The following is an 11,828-nucleotide window of genomic DNA, read 5'->3' on the forward strand; positions in this document are numbered from 1 at the left end:
GTTTAAACTATTTTTTTCTGGATAAACAACTTTTTTTGCCTAAAAACCTGACTGTGTTTTGAGACTTCCGAGTCTCAATTGTATATCATGTTATTGAAAGTATATTTACGATAAGAGGCAAGAAATTTGAGACAAACAATCCCTGGCCAAATCACCCAATTGCCTTAGTAGAACATTAACAAATGAATTGCAGTGTGTGCAATAAACACGAGAATTTGCTCAAATGAATCCATATTGGTCAATAACAAAAGGAAGTACATATCATTACATCAAATTATCACTCTCTCTCACTCTCACTCTCTCTCTCTCTCTCTCGCCCCACAATATCTATCGTAGACAATGAACTAATGACATTATCCAACAGTTTTAAAAGACTTATGAATGTGCCTTAGAGTTTGTTGGTCCCTATTCCACTCTGGTGTAGGCGCATTAACAAAATGGGCGTACAGCTTGTTATTAGCACAAGTAACAGATATCAAACTATGGGCACCAACACCATCAATCTCATACACATAATACACCTGCCCATTCTCGTCCTTCCTCTCCTCCGATGTCACGCTATCTGCGCTGGCGATCAAGTCTTGTAGATCCACATCTGACAAGGCCAAGTTATTCAGCACTGCATCTCTCGGTGCCAATTGCCGAAACCCAGATAGGAATGTCAAGTACTCTTTCTCTGCCTTCTTCTTCGGGTTGTAGAACTCGCTGTCCGTGCCATTCGTTCCCTTCTCAACCTTCGATACCAACCGCTCTTTCCATCCGTCGGGCACGTCATAGATGTACTCAGCAGAGTCTTTCTTGCTCGCGTTGCCACCGTAGCCACCGTAGTTGGCAGCACTGGCGGCTGTGCCGTAGTAAATCTGGTAGGTGGTGGGTGAGTCTGCTATTGAGGGGGCTGTAGTGGTCAGTATTGTTGCGGCAGCAGCAGCAACGGCGGCGGTTAGAGTGGTAGTTAGGTTAGTTAAGCAGGGTGGTTTGTGGGATGGGAAAGTAAGTTGGTGGGGTTTGGATGGAGGTGGAGTAGGTGCTTTGGGAGGAGTTGTGCTGGTGGTGGGGGAGGAGGAGGGAGAGAGGAGGGCTGAGGGTGAGAAAATGGTGGCCATTTGGGATGGTGAGGATAGGTGTGTGGACATGTGCTATTTGTATGGCTATCTCTATTTGCAATGAAGATTTTTCCTTATCTAATAAGGAGGTGAGATGCTTTGTTTGTCTGGTCGAGTGACTGATACGCACCAATCATATGAATAGTTTGAAACCATGTCCACTAAAAACCTAGAAAGAAATTTCTAAAATTATTCAAATTTTTGCATGTATAAACAAGATTTATTAGATGTGACACTCACAATATATCACGTTTGCATCTATATGATCTTTCTTGAAAACATTTGTTCAAAAATTACAAGTTCTTAGCTTTTTACTCCACCTAGAGGGGATATTTATATGCAATAATTGGTAAAAAAATCTACACCGATAAGCCATATGTTATTTATTTTTATTTTTTTTTTGGACAAGGAAATATTTAATGAAATTGTTTGATTAAAAGAATAATTTTTTTTGTAAATTTTTTCCTCAATTTTACCTCTACTGTCGAATTTCGTTGAAATGCTTTTGCCAGCTACAGGAAAATCACTACTACAAGATTTGTTAGATGACACAATATATCACGTTTGCATCTACACGATCTTTCTTGAAAACATTTATGCTAAAATTATGAGTTCCTAGTGTTTTTCTATTTATATGGGATAATTGGTGAAAAATCTATCCTCATGAGCCACATGTTATTCAGTTCAAATTTTATTTTATTTTATTTTTTTTAGAAAGGAGATGTTTAATAAAATTGTTTGGTGAGAAAGATTAAAAAAAAATATGGTAAATTTTTCACCTAATGTACCTCCAGTGCTGGACCTCGGAGTGCTTTTGCCGACTATCAAAAAAATCACTACTACAATAATGGTAAAAGGTCACAGTTAAAAAACCGTGACCTTAAATTTTCAATTTCATTTTTTTTTTTAAATAAAGAAAGTGTGTTGAATGGAAGTGTGACGGTTTATCTAACCTTTTCATTACAATTTTTAGCCGTGATAGTATAATTAAAAAACTGAGATTGAAATGTAAAAGATCTCACCTTTCAAGAAAAATGTGAATATTTTAAAGTTACAATCTCACTTTTTTAATAAAAACATGATTGTTTTAAAGTTATAATCTCACTTTTTTATAAATAAATAAATAAATGAAATGTGATTGTTTTTACAGTTAGAATCTCATTTTTAGTTATAACCATGATAATTAATATATAAAATATCTCATTTTTTCTTAAAACCATGATATACTATCTCATTTCTTTTGTTAAAAGAACTCATATTTTGAATTATTTGTTTTATAGAATTCAATTTTTTTCCTACAAATTTTATTTAAACACCGTTTGGGAAGAAGTTGGTTGGGCTTTTTTGGCTATTTTAGCCACAAAAAACAAAATAGGCTATTTTAGCCATAACAAACAAAACATCACATCCAACCCATAATCATTACACTCTTCTCTCACAAAAAAAGTCAAAAAAGACAAAAAGTCAAAAAGCCCTTCCCAAACCAAGCTTTTTAGCCCAGGCTAAAATAGCCAAAAAAGCCAAAAAGCCAAAAAGCCAATCTACTTCCCAAACGGAGGCTTACTGTAATTTCAATCAAACAAATGCATTAGACAAGAATAACTCAAATAAACAAATACATTAAACAAGAATAGTTTCAAACAAACAAATTAATATTTGAACTCTATAAACAAATTTTTTTAAGTATATATATATATCGACAGTCACTACTTTCAAAGAGAATTACAAAATTCTAAATGGAACCATCCTGATAATCCACTCCGCATAACAAATCTAGTTCACATTTGCTCTCGCATCCCATATGTGAAAATTAAAAGCATAAATGATTAGATAATGATTACGCCAGCTGCAATAACAACTGCAACTACTAGAAAAATACAAGGGAATATTCAAATGCTAATTTTTGATTTCTATACAACCCCAACATGAAGCCTAAAGCATCAGATGATAATTCAAATACATGAATTTCCATAATCCAAATCAAAGAAAGTGTATATAGATCATTGCACAGGTCACAGCTCCACTTACAATCCTATTCATGGAAATCCCGTAACAAGCATAACATAATGCAAGAAGTTGGTAATCAATAGTGCTTAATAGCTGTTTTTTGTTTAACTCCTTTGAGAAAGTATCAAGCATATAGTAGTATCTATTATTAAAAAAACCTGGGTTATGTTGGGAAGATCAGAGAATTACTTGTCCTTGTGCAATGCTTTGATCAATTCTTCTCTTTCTTCAAGGTATTCTGTGCAAACCAAATTCAGTTAGAACAATGTAGGACATTCATTGCTTCCACAAATCCATTAACTAGTAAAAGTCAGAAATCAAACACAGATCAAAATATCGGTTAAAACTCACTCTGAGATGGACACCATCTAGAGATTTACAATACAAACACAAACAACAATTACACCAACAACAAGAACAAGTAAATCTTATAATAGAGTGAGATAATGAGAAGCAAGTAGCTCTAGTAAACCCCAATGAAAGCAGAACTTATTACAGGAAGCAGATCCGAGAGAGATTAACAGAGTGTTGTTAGCTTTTAATATATAGGATACTGTACAAGATTTATTTTTGCCAAACATTGCCAACTTTAGCAAATCCCGCAACAAGAATACTGGAAGTCACCAAACTCATTTCGATGCCCTCGTCTTTCATTTTCCTCACAAAAGCTAATGCTTCTTCCATGTCTCTACCCACTGCATAAGCGTGAATTAGACTGCATAAAATGAATTACAGTTAATGCTGGAACTTCAAATTTCAATATTCAACACTGCAAGTTGATGAAAATATATGAACTAAAGGTCATGAATTCTTATAGTATCTACTCACATATTCATAAGCTGAAATACAGAATTTACAAAAACATTGGCAAACAATAGATAAGAAGAAGGAAAATTTATACTGTTCAAAAAAAAAAAAGGAAAATTTATATATAAGGAAAGAATACATGTAAAAATTACAAGTTGAAGAAATTCTACTGTAGTCTATCAGCAAAAAGAGTTTGGTTCCCCAAAGTAAGTTGGCATGATTAGAAACTCAACTAATTACCCAAATAACGTTAAATGAACTACTAAAAACAAGCAACCATAAGCTCAAAGTTCAATGTAGAATGCCGAACGATAAAACTAAATTAAAGGTCCAGCGTGAATGAATACTATCAGAGGGTTTTTCTTTGTAACAGCCTCCCACTGATCACAAAAAGAATCTCTTCCCTCCTGGAAGAATTTTAATGCCCTTACAACCTGCAAATAGTATAACCACGAGATGAGTGCTTAGAAACTATGACATTTAAATCATCATGGCATCAACCAATCAATTGGAATTAAGGCTTCAAATCTCTAGAATACAAAGTGCATGATTTTTAGACAATTCAAGCACATATTAAACTGGCATCTCACGATGCCAACCTTCACATAGAATATGGACAACTAATGTTCCTCAAAATTTAATAGATAGCTATGAGTGTGTAGAGAAAATTAAAGCAATGCAAAGAACACATGAATAAGAAGCACAGACATGGAGATGGGAAAGGACACGTGACACGACACGGACACCTCCACATAGATATTTCCAACAAATGTTGGATACGATAAATGCGGGAACACACGCAAAAGAAAAACAAAGACCAACAGAAAGCTTTTCATATTTGGAGGTCATTTCAGACTTTTCCACATTAACTTGCTTCAGCTGTTCTTTCAGCCTTTCAGCCTTAACGTCCAACTCTTCTTCCTTCCCTAATTTCTTATTGCTGATTCCTAATAAAGAAAATTAAGAACAAATAGGAAAGGAGAGTTGGAAAACTGAAAAAGAACTAGGAAATAATCACTTAAAATGTGAAACTAGATCTCTTACATTTCAAATGTCATTTTAACAGGAGAGACAACCTGCCAGATATATTAGGAAAAAAAAAAAAAAGGGATAGAATAAAAATAGCCCAATAACATAATCATATTAAAGAAAAAGGAGTAGTAACATTAAGTACTAGAAAAAGGAGCTACAAAGTTCTAAAGGAGTTATGAAACAATATGAAAGAATACAAGGAGCACATAGACAACAGAAATGAGTTTGTCAAACCATTGATTAATTGGACTTGCAAAGGGTTTGCCATCAACTTAAATCAATGGTAGAATCCTTTTTTTTTTTTTTTTTTTTTTGATCAGCGAAAGTCAGTGGTTAGTTGTTAAATTAACACTTTGGGGACTTACACCCATACACCTTGCAAGAAAATCTTGCACTTCCATTCCACTCCTAAGAGTGGAACTACCATGACCCTAACCCGCCCCAAACAGGATGGTGAGGTGACCGGCCAATAGTTGTGGACTAACAAAGGCCTAGCTTACCAAACAAGTTGGACTCTTAGAATAATCGGGGCAAATTTTCAATTTCTAAGTGCACAAGCCATTACTTGCTTATATTGAGTCTATTTAAAACATCCATTCAACGCAGTGCATAATGAAAATATACGTTCTTACTGGATTGTTATCTTTGCATTATTATCCGTATGACAAAAGTAAAATATAACACATGACAAGGCTTTACAAAACTAGTACAAGCATACAAGACCGTCTTCTATTCAAACTTCTCTTCGTAATTGAACTCTCCGCCACCTACATATATATAAGGACGAGGGGTGAGTCATTGCCCAGTGAATAGTAATAAAGTAAAGCAGTAATTGAATGAACATCAATGAACTTTATAAATATAATATTGAAACATATCTTTAACTTGAAGAAAGCAAAACATATTTGACTTGCAAACATTACATAGTGATGGACAACTCAAGGATTACAAGGTGCTTAACCGGCCCGGGTATTGGCTAAACGAAACAAGATGAGCTCGGCCATAATACATGATTGGATATTCCACCAATTGTGGGACATGATCCAAGAATGCCATCAAAGTACATGATAAAAGAGTATAGAATGTTCATTCATAGCAAAACACATCATAACTTGTAAACATAATCAAGGTTTGCATTGAAAACATAATGGTTTGAAGATAGCATTACTAAATCACTACTCACAAATGGCTCTGAGAATAAGAGTGTAACTTCTTCAAAGCTTAACCTACAAAAAAGAGCAAAGCATTGAAATTCCTAACTTACATGCATTCACATAACAAATCGGTTGTCTAAACTTAGTTAAATGTTTTTCTTATATCCTCTCAAGCATTCTAGCATTGTTCTAGGTCTAGCTCAAGTCTTATCTAAGTGTCAAATGGGTATAAGAAGTGTCTTATGTGAAAGAGGGTTACAAAAAAAAAAAGCATAGGCAAAACAGGGGATTTCCGCACACGCGAGATAGGCAGCGCACGTGCGGGCCGGGCAGGGTACATGCCTTTTTTTCACAATTGAATTTGCTTTCTGGTGAAGCTGGCCACACATGTGGGAACCCCCGCCGCACGTGCGGTTCTAGGCAAAACAGAGCAGTCCGAAAATTCAATAAGTTCTAAGTGTTCTTCTTTCATTTTTCTTGAGCTAGGGCTTATGCAACTTAATCTAAAACATGTAAAATCACTGATAAACATGAAAATATGATTGTTTTCCAAATCAAAACACAAAAACTTGGTTTGTTTTCAAAAATCAAAGATTGAATCTCAAGATTTGCTAAGGATTTGAAGAATTGAATTCTTTTCCAAAACTTTTCTTTCCTTTCATCTAAAATAGGAATTTAAGCCACAAAACTTATGAAAACCAAAGGAATATGGGATGATGAAGGTCTAAATACATCAAGAACATCAAAAATTGCTTTAAAAAGATGAAGTCCTAAGCTACATGCCTTGTTCTTCCTCCTAACCTAATTTCCTTCATTCTTTCTCTCAAATCTTCATTCTTAAACCCAATTAATCCTAACTTTTTCTTCATCTTGAATGCTAGGAAGGTCTACTACATGAATTAGGATAGAAATCTTACCTTAGAATACTTTTTAGGATGAATTTAGCATAAGATTTCTTGAGTTCGTTTCTCCTTTTTTTATCTCTTTCTCTCCTTTCTTCTCCTTTTCTCTAGATTCTTCCTTAATTCTCCAGCAGAAATTTCCTCTTCTTTATTTGATTTGGATCTTGAGCTTTTATTTGGTGAGGTGGAGCAAAAGGGAGGTGTATGCATCATTTATGTGTTTGTCTTATCAATTTATCTAATCTTACTTAGCTTAGTTAATTAATCAAGGTTAGTTTCTAATCAATCGAGGTTTAACTTAATCTCACTTAACTTAATTAATCTCGATTTAGGTTCACTAATCCTACTTGATTAACACTAATCCCGATTAGCAAAATGACATATGGCATTAAAATGACAAGTACATTAGTCTAAGATCTTTAAGCTCCTCAATTAGTGCATAAGCACATCCTAGTATTCACAAATCTAAGCTTAAGGCATTCCCCTAACGCTAATAATCTTTCAAATATTTATATTCTTAAATTGGTTTCATCAAGTTATGTTTCTCACTCCTAAATTTCTTAACGATTCTTGATTCAAGTAGGCATATAACATGAGGCTAGGCTTAGGATATTCAAAGACAAATAATAGTGTAATTATAGTATGTTGCATTCTTTGGGGTGTCACAGGAACCCAAGACCTCCCCCTTAGGAGAGACATGGTGGCCAAAGGGCTAGTCAACTAGGCTAGAGCCCCATGGTTTGGTTGCACACTTGTTAGCCAAAGCTTTTACCAGGCATTAGCATCAACATCAAGATTTTCCTCAATAAAACTACCACCTTAACCCACTGCCTTCCTTTGTAAGCAACTACATTTGAATCTTTAGCCATATCACTCCTTACCGGTGCTGACATTGTTTCTTTGTTGAAATATGACAAACAATCTCCAATGTTTTCCTCCAATGTTGCACCCAAATCCAATAAATGATTCTATACTGAAAATGCATTCATTTAAAAGCAATTCTCTATTGTAACTATAGCATGAATCTCAGGTTTAACACTTCATTTTTTTGCAATTCTTTATTGTAACTCATTTAAGCTATTGAACACCAGCCTGTGTTGTCATTGGAATTTTTACGAACATGTGCCAGGCATAATGTGTCTTTTTTTTTTTTTTTTTTAGTGAGTACAAAACAAACTATCGAGTAAGACAACAATAACTAACAACATTGACAACCATAGGTATTAAGGTAAGACATGGGTCTTCTAATTTCTAGTAGGTTTTTTACATAGGATTTGAATCCCATAGCTATCAGAAAAATCTAATCCACATTAAACTTCAAATCTCACATCATTGTGCATCAAAAGCAATCTCCCTATGCCAATCGTGCAACCAAATATATATATAAAGCCCAACTCTATATATATAACCATTGACCTATATATGCAGCAATTTATGCATATCTTGCTGCTCAGAAATCACAATAAAAAAAAAAAACAAATATCAGGAATTGAAATACAAGCCCAACCAGTTGAAATGCAAACAAATATGGCCTCAATGAGCAACAATTGAAATGTATGAAGTTGAAATATATGAAATTGATAGAGAGAGGAAACGAAATGATCAAAGAGAAGAAGAGAGTGCGAACATAGCGATTCTCTACTGGAAATTGAAACTAAATGAAATGAAATCGTCAAGAACAAAAATCACGTACCTTTGAAGAAATGGAGAAAACAGAATTCCAAATGAAATTGAATGCATCGATCATAAGAAGAAATCGTGAAGAACATAAATTGAAGAATAGAAATCGCGAGGGACAAAAAAAAAAAAGCATCAATCGAAACCCTATTTCTTGTGTTTACTTTTTTTTTTTTTTTTTTTTTTTTTTTTTTTTTTTTTTTTTTTTTTAAGTAATTTTTTTAATTTTTAGATATACTTAACATAAATATATTTAAAAAATATAATTTTCGTGAAAAAAAATATTTAAAAAATTCACTAAGTATTAAAAATATATGAAAATTGAATATATTTTTTGTATTTTTATATATTTATTAATTTTTTAAAATATTTTTCATAAATATTTTACTTTTTAGATACATCTAAATAAGGTGCATCTAAAAAAATATAAAAAAATACTTAAAATTATAAAAATATTTACTAAAAATAAAAAAAAACACTAAAAACAAAAAAACTCAATTTTTAAAAAATTAAATTCAAAAAACTCAAATCAAACACACTAATACGAAGAAGAAACAAAGAAATCAAGAGAGAGAAGAATCAGAGAGAAAGAGAGAGAGTGTGTACCTGTAGGTTTAGAGATGAATGAGGCTATCGGGATTTTCGATTCATAGGTTTAGAAACAAAATAGCGTTTTTTTATTTTCAATCTCACTTTTCATAAAACTGAGATATAAACAAATGAGTCCAAATTGTCTGTCATGTTTGTCTGTCGTGGTTTTTGCAGTGCTATCAAAATGACGATTTTTTTTTTTTTTTTTTCCCCTTTGTTTCTTTCCCCCTATATTATTTGCTCTCAAATGTCTCAAATGTTTGTTTGAGAGACCACAATAAGGAGACAAAGAGGAGACAGGTGATCGGACGACAAAGGAACGATGGCGACAAGGTGACAGCAACGGTGATTCCGATTAAGAAAAGAGGGTTCTTCAACATATCCAAAATATGTTTTCCAATTCACATTCCATGAAAAACTAAGATGATTGTTTGGTCAACCACCTAGATTTCAACCCAAAGATTAGCAAAGGAGAAACTCAACACAAAGATTAGCAAAGCACAAACCAAATCCTAGTTCTCTTCCTTCTTGTTTTCCTTCAATTAAACAAATTAATTTATTTCAACTTTCTCACATACGACAATTCTCATCCAAAAATCACATTTTCCCAGTTATTATAGATAATTTCTCAGGGTTTTTCACAAACAACAATCTAAGCCAACAAGAATACAAGAAACCCAGAAAACAAATCAACTTAAATTAGTATGTGGAAATAAAATCAAGTATTTTCTCTTCGACGGCAGTGGCGAGGAGAGAGAGAGAGATGAGAAGAAGAAGAGGTTGAGGATCACTCCATCTTGATGGAGTTGTCGTTGTCGTCACCTCGCCATCGAAGTCTCCTTGTCGTCTGATCATGAGTCTCCTCTTCGTCTTTTTGTTCATAAGGTGCTTAAGGTTGTAGTTGTGGTTGTGGTTGTGGTTATGGTCGTGGTCTTCAAACTAAGAGAAAACAAAGCAAGAGGAAAAAAAAAAACTACCATAACGACGTTGTTTTGCGAGCACGGCAGACAAACACGGTAGAAGATTCGGACTCTAAACAAATAGCATGTTTTCATCTTCAATCTCACAAAATTGAGATATGAAAAAATAGCATAATCTCACTTGTAGAAAAATCTCAGATAAAAAATATATAATTAATTAGTGTATTTCTTTCATTTTTTTGAATTTATTTTTTTTTAAATTGAGTTTTTTTATTTTTTGTATTTTTTTTTAATTTTTAGTGAATATTTTTAAAATTTTAAGCAATTTTTTTTTTATACTTTTTTAGATGCACCTTACTTAGATATACAATAATAAAATGTTTGTAAAAATATATTTCAAAAATTAATAAATACATAAAAATACAAAAAAAAAAGTACTGAATTTTATAATAAATACATATATATATTTTGAATTTATGATATTTAGTAAATTTTTAAAATATTTTTTCACAAATATTATACTTTATAAGTATATTTATATTAGGTGTGTTTAAAAATTTAAAAAAATTCAATACCAAACCCAACCAAGCATGTCACGATCCAAACCCACCCCTATAGGTTTAACATCGTAACCGGCCAATAATCCGTAATTACCGAAAGCATGTTTAACAATAATGATAATAATACAATATAAAGGGGTTGGCAAAAGCCAATCAACAATAACATACAACGTCCAATGAGCTGTGAGGACCTGAATGAAAATAAACTTTTATACATATAGTCTAGATGCATCAGTCACAAACCTACAGTCCAAGCATATTCAAAAAAATATAGTACAAATCCAGAGACTTAATCCCATCACCAAAACAGGAATACGAAAACCAAAACACACTTATAGTTTATAGTCATAATCCAAAATGGTGAATTCAAAACACCCAAGCCAAGACGCATGTTACTTCAGTACCTCGCGGTAAGGCACAATAGATGGCTTGACAAAACAAGGGTTCAGGTCGTCGCCACTAGCTTTGATCCAGTGCTCGATCACCAACATATACATAGTAAACAGTGAGCTCGAGCCCAGTGAATAACAGTTATATAAAGAGGTTAAGAATGATGTCCTTACAGTATTTAAAACAATCAATTATCAACAGAACATTTTTAATCAATATCTTTTTGTCAATCAATTATACAATCGTTCAATTCAATCAATCATATTCGTATAGGTCATACATGGTACATCCGATAGCAACAATACAATAGGTCATAAAGACCGAGCAACCAATTGATGGCCATAAAACTATAAACAATAGTTCCAAGAATTAGAACTGATAGAGATCTCTATAACAATAGTGATATCAATAACAATAACAATAGTAATATGCTATGGATGCCACAAATATAGTTCAAAAAAAGGATCATCATTCAATCGATAAAAAGTAGTAGTTCAGAAACAATATAATTTATCATTCAAAAAAAAAATACAATTTGAACATATCTTTACAACAGTGTTACTTACAGTGGGCTTATTGATACACGTACTAACGATTCGGCGTCCGACCTAACAAATAAAGTCAAGCATAACATGATTACAATCACATTCTCACAATACTACTCAAAATACAGTCAATCATTCGA

At 33.0% G+C, this 11,828-nt stretch overlaps 2 protein-coding genes across 23 annotated transcripts; both read right to left on the reverse strand.

The window, feature by feature from the left end:
• Positions 1–214: 214 nt before the first annotated feature.
• Positions 215–1,162, reverse strand: LOC114320254 (thylakoid lumenal 19 kDa protein, chloroplastic). Its single transcript, XM_082869126.1, has one exon. The coding sequence runs from the start codon at positions 1,131–1,133 to the stop codon at positions 354–356; it is 780 nt and encodes a 259-aa protein (XP_082725252.1). The 5' UTR covers positions 1,134–1,162; the 3' UTR covers positions 215–353.
• A 2,348-nt stretch (positions 1,163–3,510) lies between these two features.
• Positions 3,511–8,847, reverse strand: LOC114320255 (uncharacterized). Of its 22 annotated transcripts, none has more exons than XR_014329676.1 (4): positions 8,699–8,847; positions 5,668–5,716; positions 4,265–4,351; positions 3,511–3,825 (listed from the first exon to the last, which is right to left on the reverse strand). XR_014329676.1 is itself a non-coding variant. In XM_082869129.1 (4 exons), the coding sequence occupies exons 1-4, from the start codon at positions 8,743–8,745 to the stop codon at positions 4,235–4,237; spliced, it is 264 nt and encodes an 87-aa protein (XP_082725255.1). In that variant the 5' UTR covers positions 8,746–8,847; the 3' UTR covers positions 3,511–4,234. The 22 variants fall into 22 exon arrangements, 2 of the variants coding, with proteins under 2 accessions (XP_082725255.1, XP_082725254.1); XR_014329673.1 differs by having other exon boundaries at positions 4,223–4,351; XR_014329680.1 differs by having other exon boundaries at positions 5,660–5,716.
• Between the last annotated feature and the right edge of the window lie 2,981 nt (positions 8,848–11,828).

Source organism: Camellia sinensis, chromosome 5, assembly GCF_055761805.1.
Source record: "Camellia sinensis isolate YWXY chromosome 5, ASM5576180v1, whole genome shotgun sequence".
In the NCBI taxonomy this organism is placed as follows: Eukaryota; Viridiplantae; Streptophyta; class Magnoliopsida; order Ericales; family Theaceae; genus Camellia; species Camellia sinensis.

Bases quoted from the DNA above. Each gene is read 5' to 3' on its own strand.
- LOC114320254 (XM_082869126.1), bottom strand. From the start codon at position 1,133: ATGTCCACACACCTATCCTCACCATCCCAAATGGCCACCATTTTCTCA.
- LOC114320255 (XM_082869128.1), bottom strand. From the start codon at position 8,745: ATGCATTCAATTTCATTTGGAATTCTGTTTTCTCCATTTCTTCAAAG. The intron at 5,717-6,132 runs GTGAGTAGTGAT...ATATATATGTAG, and splicing joins TCTTATTCTCAGAGCCATTT to GTGGCGGAGAGTTCAATTAC. The intron at 3,826-5,648 runs GTAAAGCCTTGT...CATTTTATGCAG, and splicing joins TGTATGCTTGTACTAGTTTT to TCTAATTCACGCTTATGCAG.